Source organism: Bos indicus, chromosome 3 (assembly GCF_029378745.1).
Source record: "Bos indicus isolate NIAB-ARS_2022 breed Sahiwal x Tharparkar chromosome 3, NIAB-ARS_B.indTharparkar_mat_pri_1.0, whole genome shotgun sequence".
NCBI classification, from domain to species: domain Eukaryota; kingdom Metazoa; phylum Chordata; class Mammalia; order Artiodactyla; family Bovidae; genus Bos; species Bos indicus.
In genome coordinates this window covers 93,569,733-93,595,718 of record NC_091762.1, presented here as the reverse complement: position 1 = coordinate 93,595,718, position 25,986 = coordinate 93,569,733, and the positions used below count along the sequence as shown (strand labels likewise).

General features: G+C 35.9%; 1 protein-coding gene across 3 annotated transcripts in view; it reads left to right on the top strand.

The window, feature by feature from the left end:
• The window catches only part of SCP2 (sterol carrier protein 2), a 117,340-nt gene that overhangs the window by 53,427 nt on the left and 37,927 nt on the right, over positions 1 to 25,986 (top strand). For all 3 annotated transcript variants that reach the window (XM_070786526.1, XM_019957454.2, XM_019957456.2), the window contains one exon: positions 8,572 to 8,679. In XM_070786526.1, coding sequence (XP_070642627.1) covers positions 8,572 to 8,679 — 108 coding nt within the window. The remainder of the gene's footprint in view (positions 1 to 8,571; positions 8,680 to 25,986) is intronic.

Below are 25,986 nucleotides of genomic sequence, written 5' to 3'. Positions count from 1 at the left end.
ACATTTTGATTATCAGTTACATATATTTTAATCAATTTTTAAAGATTTATTTTTTAATGGAAGGATAGTTGCTTTATAGAATTTTATTGTTTTCTGTCAAACATCAACATGAATCAGCCATATGTGTACATGTATCCCCTCCTTCTTGAACCTTCCTCGCATCTCCCTCCTCATCCCACCCCTCTAGGTTGATACAGAGCCCCTATTTGAGTTCCCTGAGACATAGCAAATTCTCATGGGCTATCTATTTTACATATGGTAAGGTAAGTTTCCATGTTACTCGCTCCATGCATCTCACCCTCTCCTCCCCTCTCCCTGTGTTCATAAATCTGTTCTCTATGTCTGTTTCTCCATTGCTGCCTTGCAAATAAATTCAATGGTACCATCTTTCTAGATTCCACATATATGTGTTATTATATGATATTTATCTTTCTATTTCTGAATTACTTCACTCTGTATAATAGGCTCTAGGTTCATCCACCAATTAGAACTGACTCAAATGCATTCCTTTTTATGGCTGAGTAATATTCCATTGTGTATATGTACCACAACTTCTTTATCCATTCATCTGTTGATGGACATCTAGGCTGCTTCTGTGTTCTAGTTATAATAAATAGTGCTGCAGTGAACATTGGGTACCTGTGTCTTTTTCAATTTTGATTTCCTCTGGGTGTATGCCTAGGAGTGGGATTTCTGGATCATATGGTGGTTTTATTCCTAGTTTTTTAAGGAATCTCCATACCATCTTCCAAAGTGACTGTATCAGTTTATATTCCCACCAACAGTGCAAGATGGTTCCCTTTTCTCCACACCCTCTCCAGCATTTATTGTTTGTAGACTTTTTGATGATGGCCATTCTATCTGGTATGAGGTGATATCCCATTGTAGTTTTGATTTGCATTTCTCAAATAATGAGCGATGTTGAGCATCTTTTCATGTGTTTGTTACCATCTGTATGTCTTCTTTGGAGAAATGTCTGTTTAGGTCTTTCCCCACTTTTTGGTTAGGTTGTTTGTATTCCTGGTATTGAGTTGTATGAGCTGCTTATATATTTTGAAAATTAATCCTTTGTCAGTTGTTTCATTTGCTCTTATTTTCTCCCATTCTGAGAGTTGTCTTTTTATCTTGTTTATAGTTTCCTTTGTTGTGCAAAAGCTTTTAAGTTAATTAGGTCTCACTTGTTTACTTTTGTTTTTATTTCCATTACTCTAGGAGGTGGGTCATAGAGGATTTTGCTTTGATTTATGTCATTTATGATTTATGTTAGTGTTCTGCTTATGTTTTCCTCTTAAGAGTTTTATAGTTTCTTGTCTTACATTCAGGTCTTTAATCCATTTTGAGTTTATCTTTGTGTATGGTGTTAGAAGTGCTCTAATTTCATTCTTTTACATGTAGCTGTCCAGTTTTTCCAGCACCATTTATTGAAGAGTCTGTCTTTGCCCCATTGTATATTCTTGCCTCCTTTTTCAAAAATAAGGTACTTATAGGTGCATGGGTTTATTTCTGGGCTTTCTATTTTGTTCCATTGGTCTATATTTCTATTCTTGTGCCAGTACCATACTGTCTTGATGACTGTAGCTTTGTAGTATAATCTGAAGTCAGGAAGGTTGATTCCTCCAGCTCCATTCTTCTTTCTCAAGATTGCTTTGGCTATTTGAGATCGTTTGTGTTTTCATATGAATTGTGAAATATTTTGTTCTAGTTCTGTGAAAAATGCCATTGGTAATTTGATAGGGATTGCATTGAATCTATAGATTGTGTTTGGTAGTATAGTCATTTTCACAAAATTGTAGTCATTTTCACAAGATTGATTCTTCCTACCCAGGAATGTGGAAATCTCTCCATCTGTTTATGTCATCTTTGATTTCTTTCATCAGTGTCTTAAAATTTTCTGTGTACAGCTCTTTTGTCTCCTTAGGTAGGTTTATTCCTAGATATTTTATTCTTTTGTTGCAATGGTGAATGGGATTGATTCCTTAATTTCTCTTTCTTATTTTTCATTGTTAGTATATGGGAATGCAAGTAATTTCTGTGTATTGATTTTGTATCCTGTGACTTTGCTAAATTCACTTTAATCAACTTTTTAATGGTTCAGGCTTTTTATATTCTAAGAAACTCATCTACCCCAAGATTGTAAAGATTATCTTCTGTTTTTATTCTAGGGTTTCTATAGTTTTAATTTTACTTTGAAGTATATGATCTATTTTGAGTCAGTTCTTATGTTTGGTATAAGATAAAGGTTGATACTGTTCTTTTTATTCCTATACTCAACCATTTATTGGAATGACTTTTCTCTCCATTGAATTGCTTTGGCAGCTTTGTCAAAAATTGCCATATACATGAAGATCCATTTTTAGATTCTATCTTCTGTTCCATTGATCTCCATGTCTATCTTTCACCAATATCAAATTATTTTTGGCTACTATGTTTATTCTACTCTACTATATTAGATGGGATAAGTTCTCCACCTTTGTTCTTTTTAGAAATCATTTTGCATGTTTTAGGTCCTTTGCATCACCATGTACATATCAGAATTAATTTGTCAATTTCTATAAAGTAAAAAGCTTGTTGGAATTTTCATTGTGATTTTATTGAGTCTTGCATCTGTGATTTTATTGAGTCTTCCCATCACTTCATGGCAAATAGATGGGAAACAATGGAAACAATGGATATTCTTGGGTTCCAAAATCACTGTAGATGGTGACTGCAGCCATGAATTTAAAATATGCTTGCTCCTTGGAAGAAAAGCTATGACCAACCTAGACAGCATATTAAAAAGCAGAGATACTACTTTGCCAACAAAGGTCTGTCTAGTCAAAGCTATGGTTTTTCCAGTAGTCATATATGGATGTGAAAGCTGGACAATAAAAAAGACTGAGTGCCAAAGAAATGATGCTTTTGAACTGTGGTGTTGGAGAAGACTCTTGAGAGTCCCTTGGACTGCAAGGAGATCCAACCAGTCAATCCTAAAGGAGATCAGTCCTGGGTGTTCATTGGAAGGACTGATGCTGAAGCCAAAACTCCAATAGTTTGGCCACCTCATGCGAAGAGTTGACTCATTAGAAAAGACCCTGATGCTGGGAAAGATTGAGGGCAGGAGGAGTAGGGGACAACAGAGGATGAGATGGCTAGATGGCATATCTGACTTGATGGGCATGAATTTGAACAAGCTCTGGGAGTTGGTGATAGACAGGGAAGCCTGGCATTCTGTAGTCCACAGGGTCACAAAGACTCAGACACGATTGAGCGACTGTACTGAACTGAGCTAGATTCATTTAGAGAGAATTGTCATCTTAACAGTGTTAACTCTTTAAACCATTATATGTGTATATCTCCTTTAGCTTCTAACAGGATGCTTCTTGTTTTCAGTATAGGTCTTTTGTTAGGTTTTATTCCTTGGAATTAAAATTCCAATGATTTTTGGTGTATTTTAACCTTCATTTCCCAATATCTGCTGATAGTATGAAAGAATGCAATTGATTTGAAAAAAGGTTGAAAACTGTGACTTTGCTAAATCCATTTATTCTGATAGTTATTTTCCAGATTATGAGTGATTTTTCTATGTAAACAATCATGCCATTTGCCAATGACAGTTTTACATCTTCCTTTCTGATATATTTTTTTTTTCTTACCTTACTGCAATGACTGTGAGCTTTAGTATCATATTGAATAGAAGTAGTGAAAGTGGTCATCATTACCTTGGTCCTGATCTCAGGGGATACAATTTAATCTTTCACCATTATGTGTGTTAGACACAGTTTTTTGTTTGTTTGTTTGTTTTGTTTTTGTTTTTGGCTGTTGTTGATGCCATTTATCATGTTGAGAAAGTTACCTACTGTTCTTTGTTTGCTGAGTTTTTTTTTTTTTAAATCATGAAGGGGTGTTGGATTTTAAAAATTCTTCTACATCTATTAAAATGATCATATGGGTTTTTCCTTTGTTTTGTTGACATGAATTACATTGATTGATTTCAAATGTTAAATTAAGCTTGTGTTTCTGGGATTAATTTTACTTGGTCATATTATTTAACCTTTTAATATATTGTTAGACTCAGTTTACTAGCATTTTGTGAATAATATTTGCTTATATATTCATGAAGTATATTTATCTATAGTTTTCTTTTCCTAGTTGTTTTATGCTGATCCCTGAAAATAAATTGAGTAGTGGTCGCTCATTCTATATTTTCTAAAATTGTTTGTATAAATTAATGTTACTTCTTCTTTGACTATTGCATAGAATTTACTGGTATAATCACGTAGTTTAAAGTTTTCTTTGGCAGTATGTTTTCAACAAATTAATATTTATTAATAGAGACAGACATATTTATATTTTTTGTTTCTTCCTGTGTCTATTAATTTTGGCAAGATACCTTTTTTCAAAAAAGTTGTTTATTTCATTTAAGTAGTCAGATTTGTCAGCTGAAGTTGTTCAGAGTGTTCTGTTTTTATTCTTTTAATTTCTATAGAATCCATGGTTACTTTTTTTTATTCCTGATGTTGATGTTTTTTGTTCTTTATCCTTTTTTTCCTTCATCTGCCTACCTAGAGGTTTGCCACTTTTGTTGAGCTTTAGCAAGATTTGGCTTTTGACTTTGTTGTTGTCTTTTTTCCCCTCTACTTCACTGATTTCTGCTTTTCATTATTTCCTTCCTTTAATTTACTTTGGGTTTACTTGACTTTTTTTTTTAAGTTTCTTATGACAGATGATTTATTTTAGATCTTTCTCCATTTCTAATGTAGTATGTAAAGCTATGTTTTTCTCTGAGCAGTATGTTAGCTGCATTCCACAGATATTTTTAAAAATTTATTTATTTATTTTAATTGGAGGCTAATTGGAGTACAGTATTGTAGTGCTTTTTGCCATACATTGACATGAATTAACCATGGGTATACATGTGTCCCCCATCCTGAACCCCTCCCACCTCCCTCCGCATCCCATCCCTCAGGGTCTCCCAATGCCCCGGCCCTGAGCTCCCTGTCTCATGCATTGAACCTGGACTGGCAATCCATTTCACATATAGTAATATACATGTTTCAGTGCATTTCTCTCAAATCATCCCACCCTCGCCTTCTCCCACAGAATCCAATAGTCTGTTCTTTACATCTGTGTCTCTTTTGCTGTCTCACATATAGGGTCATCATTACCATCTTTCTAACTTACACATATATGCGTTAATATACTGTATTGGTGTTTTTCTTTCTGACTTACTTCACTTTGTATAATAGGCTCCAGTTTCATCCACCTCATTAGAACTGATTCAAATGCTTTCTTTTTAATAGCTGAGTAATAGTCCATCCAACTAAAAAGCCTCTTGATAAAAGTGAAAGAGGAGAGTGAAAAAGTTGGCTTAAAGCTCAACATTCAGAAAACTAAGATCATGGCATCTGGTCCCATCACTTCATGGGAAATAGATGGGGAAACAGTGGAAACAGTGTCAGACTTTATTGTTCTGGGCTCCAAAATCACTGCAGATGGTGACTGCAGCCATGAAATTAAAAGACACTTACTCCTTGGAAGGAAAGTTATGACCAACCTAGATAGCATATTCAAAAGCAGAGACATTATTTTGCCAATAAAGGTCTGTCTAGTCAAGGTTATGGTTTTTCCAGTAGTCATGTATGGATGTGAGAGTTGGACTGTGAAGAAAGCTGAGCACCGAAGAATTGATGCTTTTGAACTGTGGTGTTGGAGAAGACTCTTGAGAGTCCCTTGGACTGCAAGGAGATCCAACCGGTCCATTCTAAAGGAGATCAGTCCTGGGTGTTCTTTGGAAGGACTGATGCTAAAGCTGAAACTCCATTACTTTGGCCACCTCATGCAAAGAGTTGACTCATTGGAAAAGACTCTGATGCTGGGAGGGATTGGGGCAGGAGGAGAAAGCGACAACAGAGGATGAGATGGTTGGATGGCATCACTGACTCGATGGACGTGAGTTTGAGTGAACTTCCGGAGTTGGTGATGGACAGGGAGGCCTGGCGTGCTGCAATTCATGGGGTCACAGAGTCGGACACGACTGAGCGACTGAACTGAACTGAATAGTCCATCATGTATATGTACCACAGCTTTCTTATCCATTCATCTGCTGATGGACATCTAGGTTGCTTCCATGTCCTAGCTATTGTAAACAGTGATGCAGGTAACATTGGGGTACACGTATCTCTTTCAATTCTGGTTTCCTCGGTGTGTATGCCCAGCAGTGGGATTGCTGGGTTGTATGTCAGTTCTATTTCCAGTTTTTTAGGGAATCTCCACACTGTTCTCTATAGTGGCTATACTAGTTTGCATTCCCACCAACAGTGTAAGAGGGTTCTCTTTTCTCCATACCTTCTCCAGCATTTATTATTTCTACAAAAGGTCCACAGGTTTTTAATATCCATTGTCATTTAGTTCAAAATATTTAAAATGTCTCTTTAATGTCTAATTTTGTCTTTGACCTGTAAACTATTTAGAGATGAGTTGTTTTGTATCTAAATATTTCGATTTTTCATAGGTATCTTATTGCTTTCTATTGTAATTTTGTTGTAGTCAGAGATTATGCTTTATTTGGTTTTGATCCTTTTAAATTAGTTGAAATTTATTTTATGGCTCAGCACATGGTATATACTGGTGAACTTACATGTACTTGAAAAACAATGGTGATTTCAAGATTGTTAGATGTAGTGTTCTATATGTGTCAGTTAAATCAAGATGATTGATAGGACTTTTCAGATCTTCTGTGTCTCCACTAATTTATTAGATGTGCTCTATCACTTGCTGAGAGAGGGGTGTTAGAATCTCATATTGTAGTTGTACTACAGTTGTGGAGTTATCTCTTTTTTTAATTTTATCAATTTTTGCTTTTTTTATTTTGAGGCTCTGCTATTTATGGTTTTTACATCTTCCTGATGAGGTTTTTTTTTTTTTTTTCATTATCAAGTATTCTACTTTATCTCTGGTTATATTCTTTGTCTAGAAGTCTCTTTTATCTGACTAACATAGCCATGTCAGCCTTCTTATGCAGCAACCAGAGAAAAAGCTGTGCAGCAGCAAAGATCCAGCACAACCAAAAATAAATATATAAATAAATGATTGTGTGTATGTTAGTCACTTAGTCATGTCTGACTCTTTGTGACCCCATGGACTCTGGCCTGCTAGGCTCCTCTCTCCGTGGAATTCTCCAGGCAAGAATACTGGAGTGGGTTGCTGTTTCCTTCTCCAGGGAATCTTCCCAACCCAGGGATCAAACCCAGGTTTCCTGCACTGCAGGCAGATTCTTTATGGTCTGAACTACCATCAAAAGCTATTAGATGCCTCTGGTAGCATCACCATGACCATTATCATCATTATTTGGACACATTTCACCTCTCATTACCAGAAATATCATCTGGAAGAATATTTTATACTATGCATGCATTATTGTTTACTCCTTAACCACCTGGATGAATGACCACAGAATTGATAAGAATGTTGAGGCTGCCAAGCATGTGATGTAATTTTTTTTCTTTAAGCTTACATTCACAGATGTAAGCTGCAGATGGTGACTGCAGCCATGAAATTAAAAGACACTTACTCCTTGGAAGGAAAGTTATGACCAACCTAGATAGCATGTTGAAGAGCAGAGACATTACTTTGCCAACAAAGGTCCATCTAGTCAAGGCTATGGTTTTTCCTGTGGTCATGTATGGATGTGAGAGTTGGACTGTGAAGAAGGCTGAGCGCTGAAGAATTGATGCTTTTGAACTGTGGTGTTGGAGAAGACTCTTGAGAGTCCCTTGGACTGCAAGGAGATCCAACCAGTCCATTCTGAAGGAGATCAGCCCTGGGATTTCTTTGGAAGGACTGATGCTAAAGCTGAAACTCCCATTACTTGGGCCACCTCATGCGAAGAGTTGACTCATTGGAAAAGACTCTGATGCTGGGAGGGATTGGGAGCAGGAGGAGAAGGGGACGACAGAGGATGAGATGGCTGGATGGCATCACTAACTCGATGGATTTGAGTCTGGGTGAACTCCGGGAGTTGGTGATGGACAGGGAGGCCTGGTGTGCTGTGATTCATGGGGTCGCAAAGAGTCGGACGCGACTGAGCGACTGAACTGAACTGAACTGAACTGATGCTTAACAGTGTTTTCAGCCATTTTATTTCATGAAAGTGCTCTTTTTTTCTCTCTCTCTCCCCTCTCCCCACTGTTGTTTACTAAGAATATTTCTATATCATGTAATGTACAGTTGAAAATGGAAATGAATACATTTTGGCAAAATTATGAATTTTTAAACCTAGTATTATTTTATTGTGTCTATTTCAATGTTTTTCTTATGATTCTCTGAATCTCTGTTATATTAAGAGCAATTTTGGAAGCAGAGAGCTCTTAGGAACTAATAGGAGCTTTGTTTCATGCAGGAAATGTTCTGAAAATATAAGCCTTTAATACCCAATATTTATTACCTCACTTTTAGAAGTGTGCATGTCAGTTTGATGTTAGTTTGAGCCATCAAGAAATGTTTGGTCCAAGAAATTCTTGGCTATCCATAAGTTAAAAAAAAAAATATCATTTATCCCAATGTTATTTTTTACATTTATTTTTCCTTCTGTAGGTCAAGGTGGAAAACTGGTTGAAAGAGGAGATAATACTTATGGAGGAAAGTGGGTCATAAATCCTAGTGGCGGATTAATTTCAAAGGGGCACCCACTTGGAGCTACAGGTAATGATACACATAGATTTCATAATTTTTAAATCGTTTTTGGCATAAGTGTGAATGATTTGGTCATTGATTTAAGTGAATGATTTTATTCTCTGATTTTGGTATGCAGTGTTTTAAATGACTATTTAACTATGATATTTTCAATTTTTGTTAAGTATAGTGTAGTTCAAAAATCTTGATTAATTGTTGAGAATTTGAATTAGTTGAAACTCTAAGTTCAACAAAAGGCATATTTAAAAGTCTGATTATTCTAAAATAGGTGTACAACTTAATTAACAAGATGTTTCCAAATAGGGATACTGCTAGATCTGCTAGATAGGATCATCTGAAATAAGCACATTATATACGTATAGTTGCATATGTGGTTGGTGTTGTATAGAAATTTTTATAGAAAGTTATAAGAATTTTACTGTGGCTCTACTACTAACTGGCCATATGACTCTTTTGATTAATTTTCAGTTGTTAATGATTAGTCAGTCACTCTGACTCTTAGTTTCCTTAATTGTTAAATGAAGAAATTGTACAAAGTGGTTTCCAAAATAGCTTAGCACTAAAATTCTGAGATTTATTTTATGAAGACAGGTAAGTTTTGTATTTTTTTTATATTGTCTTATGTATTAAGTAAAATTGTATAAATTATCAGAAATTCCAAAATAGAGAAGAATTAGAATTCATAGTGTATTTATTTCAGCAATTAATTTTGGTTTATTTCTATTTATCACTCAAATTAGGTAATCTTATAAACTAGTAACAAAAATGAGTGTACATTGATAGAGTGTACATTGATAGAAATAGGTAGACAGGCACATACAATTGTAGTATAATATGCCACTTTTTGTTTTCTATTCTGTCTGTTCTTTGATTCTTTTCTCTCTTTCATACTATCTTGTTATTAACTAAATATTTTTTAGTATTTTATTTTCTCTCTTCTATTGAATTGTTTCCTTTTCTCATTTTTTTAGTGTTTGCTCTAGGATTTACAACATGCATCTTTAATTTACCATGGTCTACCTTCAAATAATGTCATAAAATTTCACTTATAGGAATTTTTCTAACAGCATATTTCCATATACCCTGATACTGTGCGCTATTATTATCATACATTTACTTCTGAGTGTATTATAAAACCCCACACTATACTATTACTATTATTATTGCTTTAAATAGTTTAATATGTTTAAAATATCTTTAAAAGTAATCTAAAAATGAGGTGAATGAGAGTGATGTTACTAAGAGTGGCAGAATAACAACATCTGAAAATACTCTCTGTTACAAAATTACCAAGAACACTTGCAAAAATTGTCAAGATCAACTTTTTCAGTTGATTAATTAACAAAGGCTTACAACAGTCTGAGCAACATTTATTAAAAAGAAGTCAACAGCTCTATCTGTAAGAACAGCAAGCTTTGTGGCACTTTTTACTTGCTCTGATATCAGTCCTTTTCTCCAGCTCCATGGTAGCCTTGCAAACAAGAGCCTGCAGTCATGGTGAAAACTAGCAGATTACCCAGCACTAGAGAAGGCAAAATTGAGCTGAAGTTCTTTCAAAGCCCCATACTTAGAGGCTTGTCATTATTTGACCTGTCTGGAAGTTCTCTGGTAAACCATTCTCAAAAAGCTTGCCTTTGTGTAACCCAAAGAGAACATGCCCAATGCAAACAGTATTTTCCTCAGAGTGATTTGTCAAAAACAATCAGCAACAACTGTTTAACAACGTAGTTGCTTAAGATGTCAAAAACAGATGGAGCAAACAACAAATTAAACACTCCCACCCCAAAAAAAAGCTTAAAAGGAAAGCTGGTGAATGAGTTGTCCATTTTGTTGTTGTTCAGTTGTGTCCAACTTTTTGTGACCCAATGGACTGCAGCATGCCAGGCTTCCCTGTACTTCACTATCTCTTGGAGTTTGCTCAGACTCATTTCCATTGACTCAATGATGCCATCCAACCATCTCATCTTCTGTTGCCCCCTTCTCTTCATGCCCTCAAGCTTTCCCAGCATCAGGATCTTTTCCAGTGAGTCAGCACTTGGCATCAGGTGTCCAAAGTATTGGAGCCTCAGATTCAGCATCAGTCCTTCCAATGAATATCCATGATTGACTTCCTTTATGATTGATTGGTTTGATCTCCTTGTAGTCCAAGGGACTCTCAAGACTCTTCTCCAGTACCATAGTTTGAAACCATAAATTCTTTGGCACTCAGCCTTCTTTATCATCCCATTCTCACATCCATACATGATTACTGGAAAAACCGTAGCTTTGACTATATGGACCTTTGTTGGCAAAGTGATGTCTCTACATTTTTTTAAATTTATTTTTTTATTGAAGAATAATTGCTTTACAGAATTTTGTTGTTTTCTGTCAAACCTCAAGAAGAATCAGCCATAGGTATACATATATCCCCTCCCTATTGAACCTCCCTCCCATATCCCTCCCCATCTCACCCCTCTAGGTTGATATAGAGCCCCTGTTTGAGTTTCCTGAGCCATACAGCAAATTCCCATTGGCTATCTTTTTTACATATGATAATGTCAGTTTCCATGTTACTCTTTCCATATATCTCACCCTCTCCTCCCCTCTCCCCTGTCCATAAGTCTATTCTCTATGTCTGTTTCTCCACTGCTGCCCTGTAAATAAATTCTTCAGTACCATTTTTCTAGGTTCCGTATATCTGTGTTAGAATACAGTATTTATCTTTCTCTTTCTGATTCACTTTACTCTGTATAATAGGTTCTGAGTTCATCCATCTCATCAGAACTGACTCAGATGCGTTCCTTTTTATGGCTGAGTAATGTTGCATTGTGTATATCTACCACAATTTCTTTATCCATTCATCTGTTGATTGACATCTAGGTTGCTTCCATGTTCTAGCTATTGTAAATAGTGCTGTAATAAACAATGGGATACATGTGTCTTTTTCAACCCTGGTTTCCTCAGGGTATATGACTAGGAGTGGGATTACTGGGTCATATGGTGGGTTTTATTCCTAGTTTTTTAAGGAATCTTCATACTGTCTTCCATAGTGACTATATCAATTTACATTCCCACCAACAGTGCAAAAGGGTTCCCTTTTCTCCACATCTTCTCCAGCATTTATCGTTTGTAGGCTTTTTGATGATGGCCATTCTGACTCGTGTGAGGTGACATCTCACTGTGGTTTTGATTTGCACTTCTCAAATAATGAGTGATGTTGAGCATCTTTTATGTGTTTGTTAGCCATCTGTATGCCTTCTTTGGAGAAATCTCTGTTTAGGCCTTTTCCCCACTTTTTGATTAGGTTGTTTGTTTTCCTGGTATTGAGTTATATGAGCTGCTTGTATATTTTGAAAATTAATCCTTTGTCAGTTGTTTCATTTGCTGTTATTTTCTCCCATTCCAAAGGTTGTCTTTTCATCTTGCTTATAGTTTCCTTTGCTGTGCAAAAGCTTTGAGTTTAAGCAGGTCCCACTTGTTTACTTTTGTTCTTATTTCCTTTACTCTAGGAGGTGGGTCATAGAGGATCTTGCTTTGATTTATGTCGAGTGTTCTGCCTATGTTTTCCTCTAAGGGTTTTATAGTTTCTGTTCTTACATTTAGGTCTTTAATGCATTTTGAGTTTATCTTTGTGTATGGTGTTAGGAAGTGTTCTAACTTCCTAAGTGTTTCATTCTTTCACATGTAGCTGTCCAGTTTTCCCAGCACCATTTATTGAAGAGGCTGTCTTTGCCCCATTGTATATTCTTGCCTCCTTTGTGAAACATAAGGTACCCATAAGTTCATGGGTTTACTTCTGGGCTTTCTATTTTGTTCCATTGGTCTATGTTTCTGTTTTTGTGCCAGTACCATACTGTCTTAATGACTGTAGCTTTGTAGTATAATCTGAAGTCAGGAAGGTTGATTCCTCCAGCTCCGTTCTTCTTTCTCAAGATTACTTTGGCTATTTGGGATGTTTTGTGTTTCCATATGAATTGTGAAATTTTTTGTTCTAGTGTGAAAAATGCATTGGTAATTTGATAGGGATCACATTGAATCTGTAGATTGTGTTTGGTAGTATAGTCATTTTCACAAGATTGATTCTTCCTACCCAGAAACGTGGAAATCTCTCCATCTGTTTATGTCATCTTTGATTTCTTTCATCAGTGTCTTATAATTTTCTGTGTACAGTTCTTTTGTCTCCTTAGGTAAATTTATTCCTAGATATGTAATTTTTTTGTTTCAGTGGTGAATGGGATCGATACATTGATTTCTCTCTGATTTTTCATTGTTAGTATATGGAAATGCAAGTGATTTCTGTGTATTGATTGTGTATCCTGCAACTTTTATAAATTCATTGATTAGCTCTAGTAATTTTCTGATACTAGCTTTAGGGTTTTCTATGTACAGTATCATGTCATCTGCAAACTGAGAGCTTTACTTCTTCTTTTCCGATCTGGATTCCTTTTATTTGTTTTTATTCTCTGATTGCTGTAGCTAGGACTTCCAGAACTATGTTGAATAAAAGTGAACACCCTTGTTTTGTTCCTGATCTTAGGGGGAATGCTTTCAGTCTCACCACTGAGAATAATGTTTGCTGTAGGCTTATCATATATATCTTCTCTGGTGGCTCAAATGGTAAAGCATCTGCCTACAATGCAGGAGACCTGCGTCCGATCTCTGGGTTGGGAAGATCCTCTGGAGAAGGAAGTGGCACCCCACTCCAGTACTCTTGCCTGGAAAATCCCATGGATGGAGGAGCGTGGTAGGCTACAGTCCATGGGGCTGCAAAGAGTAGGACATGACTGAGCGACTTGCTTTCACTTTTCACTTTATCATATATAGCCTTTAATATGTTGAGGTAGGTTTCTTCTATGCCCATTTTTTGAAGAGTTTTAATCATAAATGGGTGCTGAATTTTGTCAAAGGCTTTTTCTGCATCTATTGAGATAATCATATGGTTTGTATCTTTCAATTTGTTAATATGGTGTATCACACTGATTGATTTGAGTATATTGAAGAATCCTTGCATTCCTGGAATAAACCGAACTTGATCATGGTGTATGAGCTTTTTGATGTGTTGCTGAATTCTATTTGCTAAAATTTTGTTGAGGATTTTTGTATCTATGTTCATCAGTGATATTGGCCTGAGTTTTCTTTTCTTGTATTGTCTTTGGTTTGGTATCAGGGTGATGGTGGCCTCGTAGAATCAGTTTGGAAGTGTTCCTTCCTCTGTAATTTTTTGAAGAGTTTTAGAAGAATAGCCATTAGCTCTTCTCTAAATGTGTAATAGATTTCTCCTCTGAAGCCATCTGGTCCTGGGCTTTTGTTTTTTGGGAAATTTTTGATCACATCTTCAATTTCCGGGCTTGTAATTGGGTTGTTCATAATTTCTGTTTTTTTCTGGTTCAGTCTTGGAAGATTGAACTTTTCTAAGAATCTGTCCATTTCTTCCAGGTTATCCATTTTATTGCCATATAGTTGTTCATAATAGTCTCTTATAATCCTTTGTATTTCTGCATTGTCTGTTGTAACCTCTCCTTTTTCATTTGTAATTTTTTTGATTCGATTCTTCTCTTTTTTCTTGATGAGTCTGGCTAAAGTTTTGTCAATTTTGTTTATCTTCTCAAAGAACCAGGTTTTAGTTCTATTACTCTTTACTATTGTTTCTTTCATTTCTTTTTCATTTATTTCTGCTTGGATCTTTATGATTTCTCTCCTTCTACTTATTTATTTATTTATTTTTGTTCTTCTTTTTCCAGTTGTTTTAGTTGTCAAGTTATGCTATTTGATGCTTTTCTTTTTTCTTGAGGTAGGATTGAATTGCTATAAACTTCCCTCCTAGAACTGCTTTTGCTGCATCCCATAGGTTTTGAGTAGTTGTGTTTTCATTGTCATTTGTTCCTAGAAATTTTTTGATTTCCCTTTTAATTTCTTCAGTAACCTGTTGATTACTTAGAAACGTGTTGTTTAATCTCCACATGTTTGTGTTTCTTACAGTTTTTTTCTTGTAATTGATATCTAGTCTCATAGTATTGTGGTCGGAGAAGATGCTTGATATGATTTCAATTTTGTTAACTTTACTGAGGTTTGATTTGTGACCCAAGATGTGGTCTATCCTGAAGAATGTTCCATGTGCACTTGAGAAGAAGGTATATTCTTCTGCATTTGGATGGAATGTCCTGAAGAAATCAGTGAGATCCATCTCATCTAATGTATCATTTAAGACTTGTGTTTCCTTATTAATTTTCTGTTTTGATGATCTGTCCATTGGTGTGAGTGGGGTGTTAAAGTCTCCTATTATTGTATTATTGTCAATTTCTCCTTTTCTGTCTGTTAGTGTTTGTCTTATGTATTGAGATGCTCCTGTGTTGGGTGCATAGATATTTACAATTGTTATGTCTTCCTCTTGGATTGATCCCTTTGTCACTATGTAGTTTCCTTCCTTATCTCTTGTGATCTTCTTTATTTTAAGGTCTATTTTGTCTGATATGAGGATTGCTACTTCAGCTTTCTTTTGCTTCCCATTTGCATGGAATATATTTTTCCATCCTCTCACTTTCAGTCTGCACATGTCTTGAGGTCTAAAGTGGGTTTCTTGTAGACAGCATATATACAGGTCTTGTTTTTGTATCCATTCAGGCAGTTTGTGTCTTTTGGTTGGAGTATTTAATGTATTTATATCTAAGGATTTAAAGTAATTATTGATATATATGTTCCTATTGCCATTTTCTTAATTGTTTGGGGTTTATTTTATAGATCTTTTTTCTTCTCTTGTATTTCTTGACTATATAAGTCCATTTAACATTTGGTGTAAAGTTGGTACTGAATTCTCTTAACCTTTGCTTGTCTGAAAAGCTTTTGATTTCTCCATCAATTTTGAATGAGATCCTTGCTGGGTACAGTAATCTTGGTTGTAGATTTTTCCCGTTCAGTACTTTACATATATCCTGCCATTCCTGCCAGAGCCTGCAGAGTTTCTCCTAAAAGATCAGCTGTTAAGTGTATGGGGTTTCCCTTGTATGTTACTTGTTGCTTCTCCCTTGCTGCTTTTAATATCTTTCTTTGTGTTTCGTCTTTGTTAGTTTGATTACTATGTGTCTTGGCATGTTTCTCATTGGGTTTATCCAGAATGGGACTCTTTGTGCCTCTTGGGCTTGATTGACTATTTCCTTTTCCATATTGGGGAAATTTTCAACTATAATCTCTTCAAAAATTTTCTCATACCCTTTCTTTTTCTTTTCTTCTTCTGGGACCCCTATTATTCAAATGTTGGTGTGGTTAATATTGTCCCAGAGGTCTCTGAGACTATCCTCAGTTTTTTTCATTCTTTTTACTTTATTCTGCTCTTCAGAAGTTATTTCCACCATTTTATCTTCCAGTTCACTGATTCGTTCTTCTGCTTCAGATATTCTGCTATTGATTCCTTTGAGCGACTTCACTTTCACTTTTCACTTTCGTGCATTGGAGAAGGAAATGGCAACCCACTCCAGTGTTCTTGCCTGGAGAATCCTGGGGAAAGAGGAGCCTGGTGGGCTGCCGTCTATGGGGTCGCATAGAGTTGGACACGACTGAAGCGACTTAGCAGCAGCAGCAGAGTATTTTTAATTTCAGTAATTGTGTTGTTTGTCTCTGCATGTTTATTCTTTAATTGTTCTAGGTCTTTGTTAATTGATTCTTGCATTTTCTCCATTTTGCTTTCAAGGTTTTTAATCATCTTTACTATCATTCTGAATTCTTTTTCAGGTAGTTTGCCTATTTCCTCTTTATTCATTTGGACTTCTGTGTTTCTAGTTTGTTCCTTCATTTGTGTAGTGTTTCTCTGCCTTTTCATTATTATTATTTTTTAACTTATTGTGTTTGAGGTCTCCTTTTCCCAGGCTTCAGGGTTGAATTCTTTCTTCCTTTTGGTTTCTGCTGTCAAAGTTTGATCTAGTGGTTTGTATAAGCTTCTTATAAGGTGAGGTTTGTGCTGAGTTTTTGTTTGTTTGTTTTTCTTCTTATGGGCAAGACTGAGTGAGGTAGTAATCCTGTCTGCTGATGATTGGGTTTGTATTTTTGTTTTGTTTGTTGTTTAGATGAGGTGTGTAGTGCAGGGTGCTATTGGTGGTTGGGTGATGCCAGGTCTTGTATTACAGTGGTTTCCTTTGTGTGAATTCTCACTATTTAATACCTTCTAGGGTTAGTTCTCTGGTAGTCTAGGGTCTTGGAGTCAGTGCTCCCACTCCAAAGTCTCAGGGCTTGATCTCTCTTCTCAGTCTCTCCACCAGCCCCCTCTGCATTCACACAACCAGTGTCTTCTTTTTAATAAACTGCCTAGATTCATCATAGCTTTTCTTCCAAGGAACAAGTGTCTTTTAATTTCATGGCTGCAGTCACTGACTGCAGTGATTTTGGAGCCCAAGAAAATAAAGTCTGTCACTCTTTCCATTGTTTCCCCATCTATTTGCCATGAAGTGATGGAACCGGATGTATCTTAGTTTTTTGAATGTTGTGTTTTAAGCCAGTTTTTTCACTCTCCTCTTTGATCTTCATCAAGAGGCTCCTTAGTTCTTCTTTGCTTTCTGCCATTAGGGTGGTGTGATCTGCATATCTGAGACTATTGATATTTCACTGAGCAGTCTTGATTCCAGCTTATGATACATCCAGTCTGGGATTTTGCATGATGTATTTTGCATATAAATTAAATAAGCAGAGTGACAATATACAGTCTTGATATACTCCTTTCTCAATTTTGAACCAGTCCATTGTTCCATGCCTAGTTCTCACTGTTGCTTCTGGACCTGCATACAGGTTTCTCAGGAGGAAGGTAAGGTGATCTGGTATTCCCATCTCTTTCAGAATTTTCCACAGTTTGTTGTGATCCACACAGTCAAAGGCTTTAGCATAGTCAATGAAGCAGAAGTAGATATTTTTCTGTAATTCCTTTGCTTTTCCTATGATTAATGGATATTGACAATTTGATCTCTGGTTCCTCTGCCTTTTCTAAATCCAGCTTTTACATCTGGAATTTCTCAGTTCACTTACTGTTGAAGCCTAGCTTGAAGGATTTTGAGCATTACCTTGCTAGCATGGGGAAGACTGAAGGCAAGAGAAGGGGATGACAGAAGATGAAATGGTTGGATGCATTGGTTGGATGGCATCACTGATTCAATGGACATAAGTTTGAGCAAACTCCAGGAGATAGTGAAGGACAGGGTAGCCTGGCATGCTGCAGTCTATGGGGTTTCAAAGAGGTGAACACAACTGAGCAACTGAACAACAACAAGGGGAGTGAGTGCAATTGTGCAGTAGTTTGAACATTCTTTGGCATTGCCTTTCTTCGGGATTGAAATGAAAACTGGCCTTTTCCAGTCCTATGACCACTGCTCAGTTTTCCAAATTTGCTGGCATCTTGAGTACAGCACTTTAACAGCATCATCTTTTACTATTTGAGCTCAGCTGTACTTCTGTCACCTCCACTAGCTTTGTTCATAGTAATGCTTCCTAAGGCCCACTTGACTTCACACTCCAGAATGTCTGGTATAGGTGAGTGATTACCCCATTGTGGTTATCTGGGTCATTAAGACACAATTCTTCTGTGTATTCTTTTCACTTCTTTTTAATATCTTCTGTTTCTGTTAGGTCTATACCATTTCTGTCCTTTATTGTGCCTGTCTTTGCATGAAATGTTCCCTTGGTATCTCTGATTTTCTTAAAGAGATCTCTAGTCTTTCCCATTCTATTGTTTTCCTTTATTTCTTTGCCTTGTTCACTTAAGAAGGCTTTTATCTCTTTGCTGTTCTTTGGAACACTGCATTCAGATGGGTATATCTTTCCTTTTCTCCTTTGCCTTTCACGTCTCTTCCTTTCTCAGCTATTTGTAAGGCCTTCTCAGACAACCATTTTGCTTGCTGCATTTCGTTTTCTTGGGGATGGTTTTGTTCACTGTCTCCTGTACAATGTTGCAAACTTCTGTCCAAAGTCTTCAGGCACTCTAAGTTGCTCAGTCATGTTTGACTCAGCGACCCCATGGACTAAAACCCACCAGGCTTCTCCATCCATGGGATTTTCCAGGCAAGAGTACTGGAGTGGGTTGCCATTGCCTTCTCCAAAATTTATTTTTCTTTTTGTTGAATTGTAAGAATTCTTTCTAGTCCTGTGTAAAAGTTCTTTACAAAATATATGCTTTGCAAAGATTTTTCTCCCAGTCTGTGACTTTCCTTTTCATTCTCTTACTAGTGTCTTTAAAGAGCAAAAGTTTTTACTTTTGGCTAAGTCCTATCTAAGAAATCTTTTTCTAACCTTGGGTCACAAAGATCTTTTCCTGTGTTTTTTTCCCTAAATGTTTTATGCTTTCAGCCTTACAGTTAGATTTGTAACCCATTTTGAGTTAATTTTTATGGATGATACAAAGTATTAATTTGAGCCCATTTTTTACATGGTGATTTCCAGTTGTTGGAGTGCCACTTATTGGAAACTCTACTTTATCCATTGTATTGCCTTTGTCAAAGATCTACTGATTTAGTTCCTAAATATGTGGGCATTATTTCTGGTTCCTCTTTTCTTTCCAGTTAACCAATTTGTCTGTCTTTACATGAGTACCGTGCTGTTTTGATTACTATACCTTTATAACAGTTCTTGAAATTAGGTAGCTTTAGCCCTCAATTTTATTCTTTTTCAGAGTTGCTTGGCTATTCTAGCTTCTTTGCATTTCTATAGAAATTTAAAATCAGCTTGTTGATTTCTACAGAAAACCTTCCTGTAATTTTTTATTAGGGTTAAGTTGAATGTATAGATTTATTTGGGAGTGAATTGAGACTCAAACAATAGTGAATTTTCTGACCCATAAACAAAATATATATCCCCATTTATTTAGGCCTTTAACTTTTTCCAGAAATACAGTTTTCATCATATAGGTCTTGCATATCTTTGTCAGATTTATCCCTAAGTATTTCATATTTTTGGTGCTGTTGTGAATGGTATTTTTTTCAGTTTCAAATTTTTATTCCTAGTATATAGAAATATAATCAAATTTTTGTATATTCATCTTGTAGCCTTGCCAAAACTGACTTGTTAATTTGAGTAGTTGTTTAAAAACGCTATCAGGTTTTCTGCATAGATAATCATATCATCTGTGGATAAAGACAGTTTTACGTTTTCCCCTGTATCTTCATGAAATGGTCTTCTTTGCTCTGTCAAGTCTTTGCACTGAGATCTACTTTGGCTGATTTAATATGGCCACTCTAGCTTTCAATTTTTAACCCGTGCTAACATGGTAGGCCTAATGCTAAAGCTGAAACTCCAGTACTTTGGCCACCTCATGCGAAGAGTTGACTCATTGGAAAAGACCCTGATGCTGGGAGGGATTGGGGGCAGGAGGAGAAGGGGACGACAGAGGATAAGATGGCTGGATGGCATCACCGACTCAATGGACATGAGTTTGAGTAAACTCCAGGAGTTGGTGAGGGACAGGGAGGCCCAGCGTGCTGAGATTCATGGGGTCGCAAAGAGTCAGACACGACTGAGCAACTGGACTGAACTGAACTGAACATGGTATACCTTTTTTTTTATCTTTTAAGCTTTAACCTATTTGTGATTTTATGTTTAAAGTGCATTGGCAGGATTTAGTTGGTTCTTGTTTTTCTGCTCTGCACTGGCAATGTCTGCTTTTGGTTGGGATATTTAGACTGCATTTGATGTGATTATTAATATGGCTGTTTATGTTCTCTTTGTCCTAGCTGCTCTTTATTCCTGTTTCTCTCTTTTTTTCGGCCTAGTTTTGGATTGCTTTTTGTTTCTCCATTTTATCTTTATTATTATGGCCTATCTTCAAGTGTTATTATACTACTACACCAGTAGTAAAAGAACATTACAACAGTGCATTTCCATTTCTCCTGTCCAGGCTTTACAATACTGTAGTTGTGAATTTTTCTTTTACATATGTTATAAAGCCCACAAGAAATTATTATTTTTGTTTAATAAGAAAACCTTATCTATTTAAGGTTAATGTAGTTGCCGCTTTATTCCTTTGAGTAAATTCATATTTCCACTTGCTGTCATCACATAGAATGTGCTTTTTCAGTGTATACTGAGTCCATTAAAGCATTTTGCCCTTTGAAACTCAACAAATCTTTGCTTTCTCAAAAAGCCAGGCTCCAACAATAGAAAAACATGCTTTTTTATGTTATTTATGCCAAGACTTTTAGATGTCTAATTTGAAACTAAAGCTGCTGCTGCTGCTGAGTCACTTCAGTCGTGTCCGACTCTGTGCGACCCCATAGACGGCAGCCCATCAGGCTCCCCCGTCCCTGGGATTCTCCAGGCAAGAACACTGGAGTGGGTTGCCATTTCCTTCTCCAGTGCATGAAAGTGCAAAGTGAAAGTGAAGTCGCTCAGTCGTGTCCGACCCTCAGTGACGCCATGGACTGCAGCCTACCGGGCTCCTCTGTCCATGGGATTTTCCAGGCAAGAGTATTGGAGTAGGGTGCCATTGCCTTCTCCAGAAACTAAAGCTAAATGATTACTTTTTGGTACTTGGCTGTCTTAATGGCATATGAAGAGTTATGTGTTCAAGGAGGCAGGACGAACAAAAGAATACAGATAATATCTCAAGATATTATTTCCTGTAATTTTTTTCATTCTGTAGATTTCCATAGCATTTTGTACTCATCTTAATAGCACTGTGAATCCTCTGTATCTTCAGTACTTAGTGGAGTGGTTGATACGTGTTTAAATAGTTTATTTTCAGTAGCAACCAGACTTTATGCCTATGTAGCTGAGTCCTAAGCTATTTATTTTTATATAAAAAGACTGTCCAACATCTTCTGAGGAAATTTTTGAAGCAAGATGGTAGTAAAATGAGGTAATAAGGTTAAAAATTTTTTTATCCTTCACAAGAGATTTTAAGAAGTATGTTACCATTTGAATATACTTCTTTGACAGGATGCCTATTCCTGTGCCCATTCACAGTTTATAAAAGTATCATGTTCATGTTTGATAGTCTGTTTTTTTCCAAGGAGAGGAAAAGTATGGTTTTCGATTCAGTGCCAGAAATTATCCAAGGAAGGAAAATTAAAAAAAAAAATGTTACTCATGTAAATGCTTTTGTAACTGTCTGCTGCACCTTCTTGGCAAATGGATTTCTGAGGCCAACTTTTGACTTCCACCCTTTACAGATCTATTATAGATTCTAGAAGTATAAGAAGTGCCAGCTTATTCTGAAGCAGATAAACAGAAAGCTCATATAATTAGTATGTTTTCTCAGTGTCAGTCCTCTTTTGTTAAAAGCAAATAAATAAGTTAACATCAATCTTTATTCCCTTCCTTCCTTCTTTTCTTGCCACATGTGAGTTAAGCAAATCATGAGTAGAGATTTAATGCAGTGTACCACATCTTCTAAAATATCAGTGGTAGGTGTGACTGAGATGACTGCAAAATCTGGTGCTTCCAGGGTATTCATGTTCTCTCTCTCTCTGTCCCTCCCCACCCCCTCCACTCTCTTCTCTTTCATTCCCCTTGGCTGTCTTGAATACCCTCTAGCCTCATTACTTAACTTTCTATTTCTAGGCTGTGTTCCTTTATATGCCTATCTTATTTATTAGATCTTCTGAGCCTTGAGCAGTATCAGCACAGAATAGGCATTCTGTAAATATTTGTTGGATGAATGGGTAGATGAATATCTAATTGGTTCCTTGCATTTTTTACTAAGACTATATCATAAGCATTTTCCTAAATTTAAAAAATTTTTGTAAACTCATTTCAAATAGGAATATAGTACTTTGTCATATGAATAGATCATACTTTATTTAACTATGTCACAGTTATTTCACTTGTATATATCTAGTTTTTCACTGTTCTAAGAATGTGATGAACAGATAGCTTTGTGTGTAAGACTTTTCCTATACCTGATTATTTTCATAGAATGGTTTTCAAGGCATTTTAAATGCTCTTAATAATTTTGTACTTTGCTTTCTAAAAAGATTGTGCATTTGAACTATTATCCATAGTGTATGAAGGTGACTGTGTTGCCATAGTCTCCATAGCATTGATAAGCTCCATTTTTAAACATCCTGACTAGTGAGGTTGGTTAAAGTGGTATCTTTCTATTTGATCAAGGTGAAGTTGATATTTTTCTCAAATATTTGTAAACTATGTATATTTATTCTTTTGGGACAAGAACTAGCCCTATTTCCCCACCTGTGTATTCATAAGACCAGTTTGAATATTGTTTTTTTATCTTAAGTATGCGTGAATGTTTAAACTTTTTATTTGGCAAATTTCAAGTAAAACTGATTGCTCCAAAATTTGGATATATTAGAATTATTCACTTTGACCTTAATATTCAAAATGTTCACAATTCAAAAAAATCATTCCAAGATATAGAATTACCTATTTTAAAACAATGTTTAAAATATATATTCTGTAAAAATATGTAGACATTGCCTACAAAGGAGAAATGGCAGTTAAATTTCCTGAGGAGGTTGAAGTTGTATAGAAAACTGTCTTATGTTTTCCAATTTCCCCACTCTTCTTTTTTTTTTTTTGATGTTCTTTCTCAAGACTTTATCAAGCATAGTAGAAAACTTGTATACATACATATAAATAATATGTATAATATATATATTTTAGAAAACTTATGAATTTTTGCCTAACATTTTGATTCCATTTGTTTGACTTAGTATGAATAGAATGCTAGATTTCTAATTTAAAAAAATAGATATGCAACAAGCAACAAAGATTTACTGTATAGCACAGGGAACTATAGTCAATATCTTGTAATAACCTATAATGGAAAATAAAACTAATGTGTAGTGTATAACTGAATCACACAATAAAAGAATTCTACTTTTTAAAATTTAGTAATGTTTATCTTTTTGCCAGTTTTTCTAAATGTCCTATGGACATCTATTAACAATATATTAGATATAAAATTTTAAATATATTTGTATAGAATATAAGATTAATATAAATTAATATAAATAGAAATCTATTGTATTTAAACTATTAATGACATCATTCAAGATGCTTTTGTAACTTTTTCCGCACTTGATAAAATATTCTCAGAGAAATGTTGATATGTGTCACTATGATTATATATATTTTTCTTTTCCCTTCTATTTCTTCTGACTTTTGCTTTATGTATCTTTGTTTCTTTGTTGTTAGGTGTCTAATGGTTTATGATATCTCTCTTCTTTGTGAATTGTACCTTTTATCATTAAAAATGCTCATCTTTGTTTTCATTTAAAATAAATAAATTTAATTAAAAAAAATAAAACTGTCATAGGTACTTGGGAATCAGATACTGTGATTGGGGGTGGGTGTAAGAACAGATATTACAGGTAGACCTGTTTGCTGTGCCTTCAGGGAAGACAATGAAACCAGTCTTTCCTGATAGAACATTCTTAAATAGCTGGTATGGGAGAAAAACAAATGTAAATCAGGAGACCTAGATTCTAATCTCAACTCTGGAATTAGCCTGCTTTGTCTCCATTCACAAATTACTTAATCTTACAGTTTTCTTACAGTTTCTCATTGCTAATGTTTTAACTAAACAAGGGCCATACACCCATGGTTTGGTTTGCAGCAAAGTAAGGGTTTATTTACAGGGTGCCATGAGAGTGAGAAACAAGTCTCAGATCTACTCCAGATTAGTCTTTGAATTAGGGATGTTTTAAAGAAGAAGGACAAAGACTGGAATTAATCATCATGTTGTGACATTTATGTGACATTTTTCAATCATGGTTTTGGGAGTCAGAATGTGTTTGGTTTATGATTCTCAGGGCAGGTGGTCCATGGCTTGGGGGTCTGTGAGTTCATCTGGCCAGGAAAAATAACCTGAGTTTGTATGTTAATAATGGTATATACAACAGCAATTTTATTACAGTAACTATGTTATCAACAACAGTAATCTTAGTCATCTGACTCTAATTAGTGTTCAGTTAGCAGAGGATTGAGGGGACAAGAAAGGGATTGAGGGCAAAGGAGACAAGTTTTGGATAAAGAGATTAATCATAAATTCAGAAAGGGAACTCAGTTTTAGGGGGGGCTCATAAGTTCTTCCCAACTCTAAAAATCTGATTTTATTATCCAGAGGACAAAATACAGTTTTTATGAATCCAGTGCTATTCTTGTGAATAGGTCTGTAAAACAACTTATTCTTTCTAGGAACTTTTTGAGAAGAGTAATAGGAAAATTTCCTATACTAGCTAAATTTTTTAGGTGAAGCCAATTACCAATCCTGGATTATATTCTTTTGATATATTAAGAATGGCAAAATTAAATTATTTTTATGCTCTTTTGCCTCAGCCAAAGAACTGTATATTCAAGTGTTTTCTCTTTCAACATTGCCCAAAAATGACAGGTTGGGTAAATTTAAAGAGCACAGGGAATTTCTTTGTTGTAGTTTAGTCACTCAGTCCTGTCCAAGTCTTTGCGAGCCCATGGACTGCGGCACGCCAGGCTTCCCTGTCTTTCACCATCCCCTGGACCTTGCTCAAACTCATGTCTATAGGACCTTTGTTGGCAAAGTGACATCTCTGATTTTTAATATGCTAAGTTTGTCATAACTTTCCTTCCAAGAAGCAAGCATCTTTTAATTTCATGGCTACAGTTAACCATCTGCAGTGATTTTGGAGCCCAATAGTCTTTCACTGTTTCTATTGTTTCCCAGTCTATTTGCCATGAAGTGATGGGACTGGATGCCATGATCTCAGTTTTTTGAACCCTGAGTTTTAAGCCAGCTTTTTCACTATCCTCTTTCACCTTCATCAAGAGGCTCTTTAGTTCCTCTTCACTTTCTGCCATAAGGGTGGTGTCATCTGCATATCTGAGGTTATTGATTTTTCTCCCAGCAATCTTGATTCCAGCTTGTGCTTCTTCCAGACCAGCATTTCTCATGATGTATTCTGCATAGAAGTTAAATAAGCAAGGTGACAGTATACAGCCTTGACATGCTCCTTTCCGAATTTGGAACCAGTCTGTTGTTCCATGTCGGGTTCTAACTGTTGCTTCCTGACCTGCATATGGCTTTCTCAGGAGGCAGGTAAGGTAGTCTGGTATTCCCATGTCCTTCCCTCCCGCCCCCCCCCCCCCCCCCCCCCCCGCCTTTTTTTTTTCCCATGTCTTTTTAAAGAATTTTCCAGTTTGTTGTGATGCACACAGTCAAAGGCTTTAGCGTAGTCAATGAAATACAAGTTGATGTTTTTCTGGAATTCTCTTGCTGTTTCTATGATCCAGTGAATGTTGGCAATTTGATTTCTGGTTCCTCTGCTTTTTTTAAATCCAGCTTGAACATCTGGAAGTTCTCGGTTCATGTACTATTGAAGCCTAGCTTGGAGAATTTTGAGAATTACTTTGCTAGCATGTGAAATGAGTGCA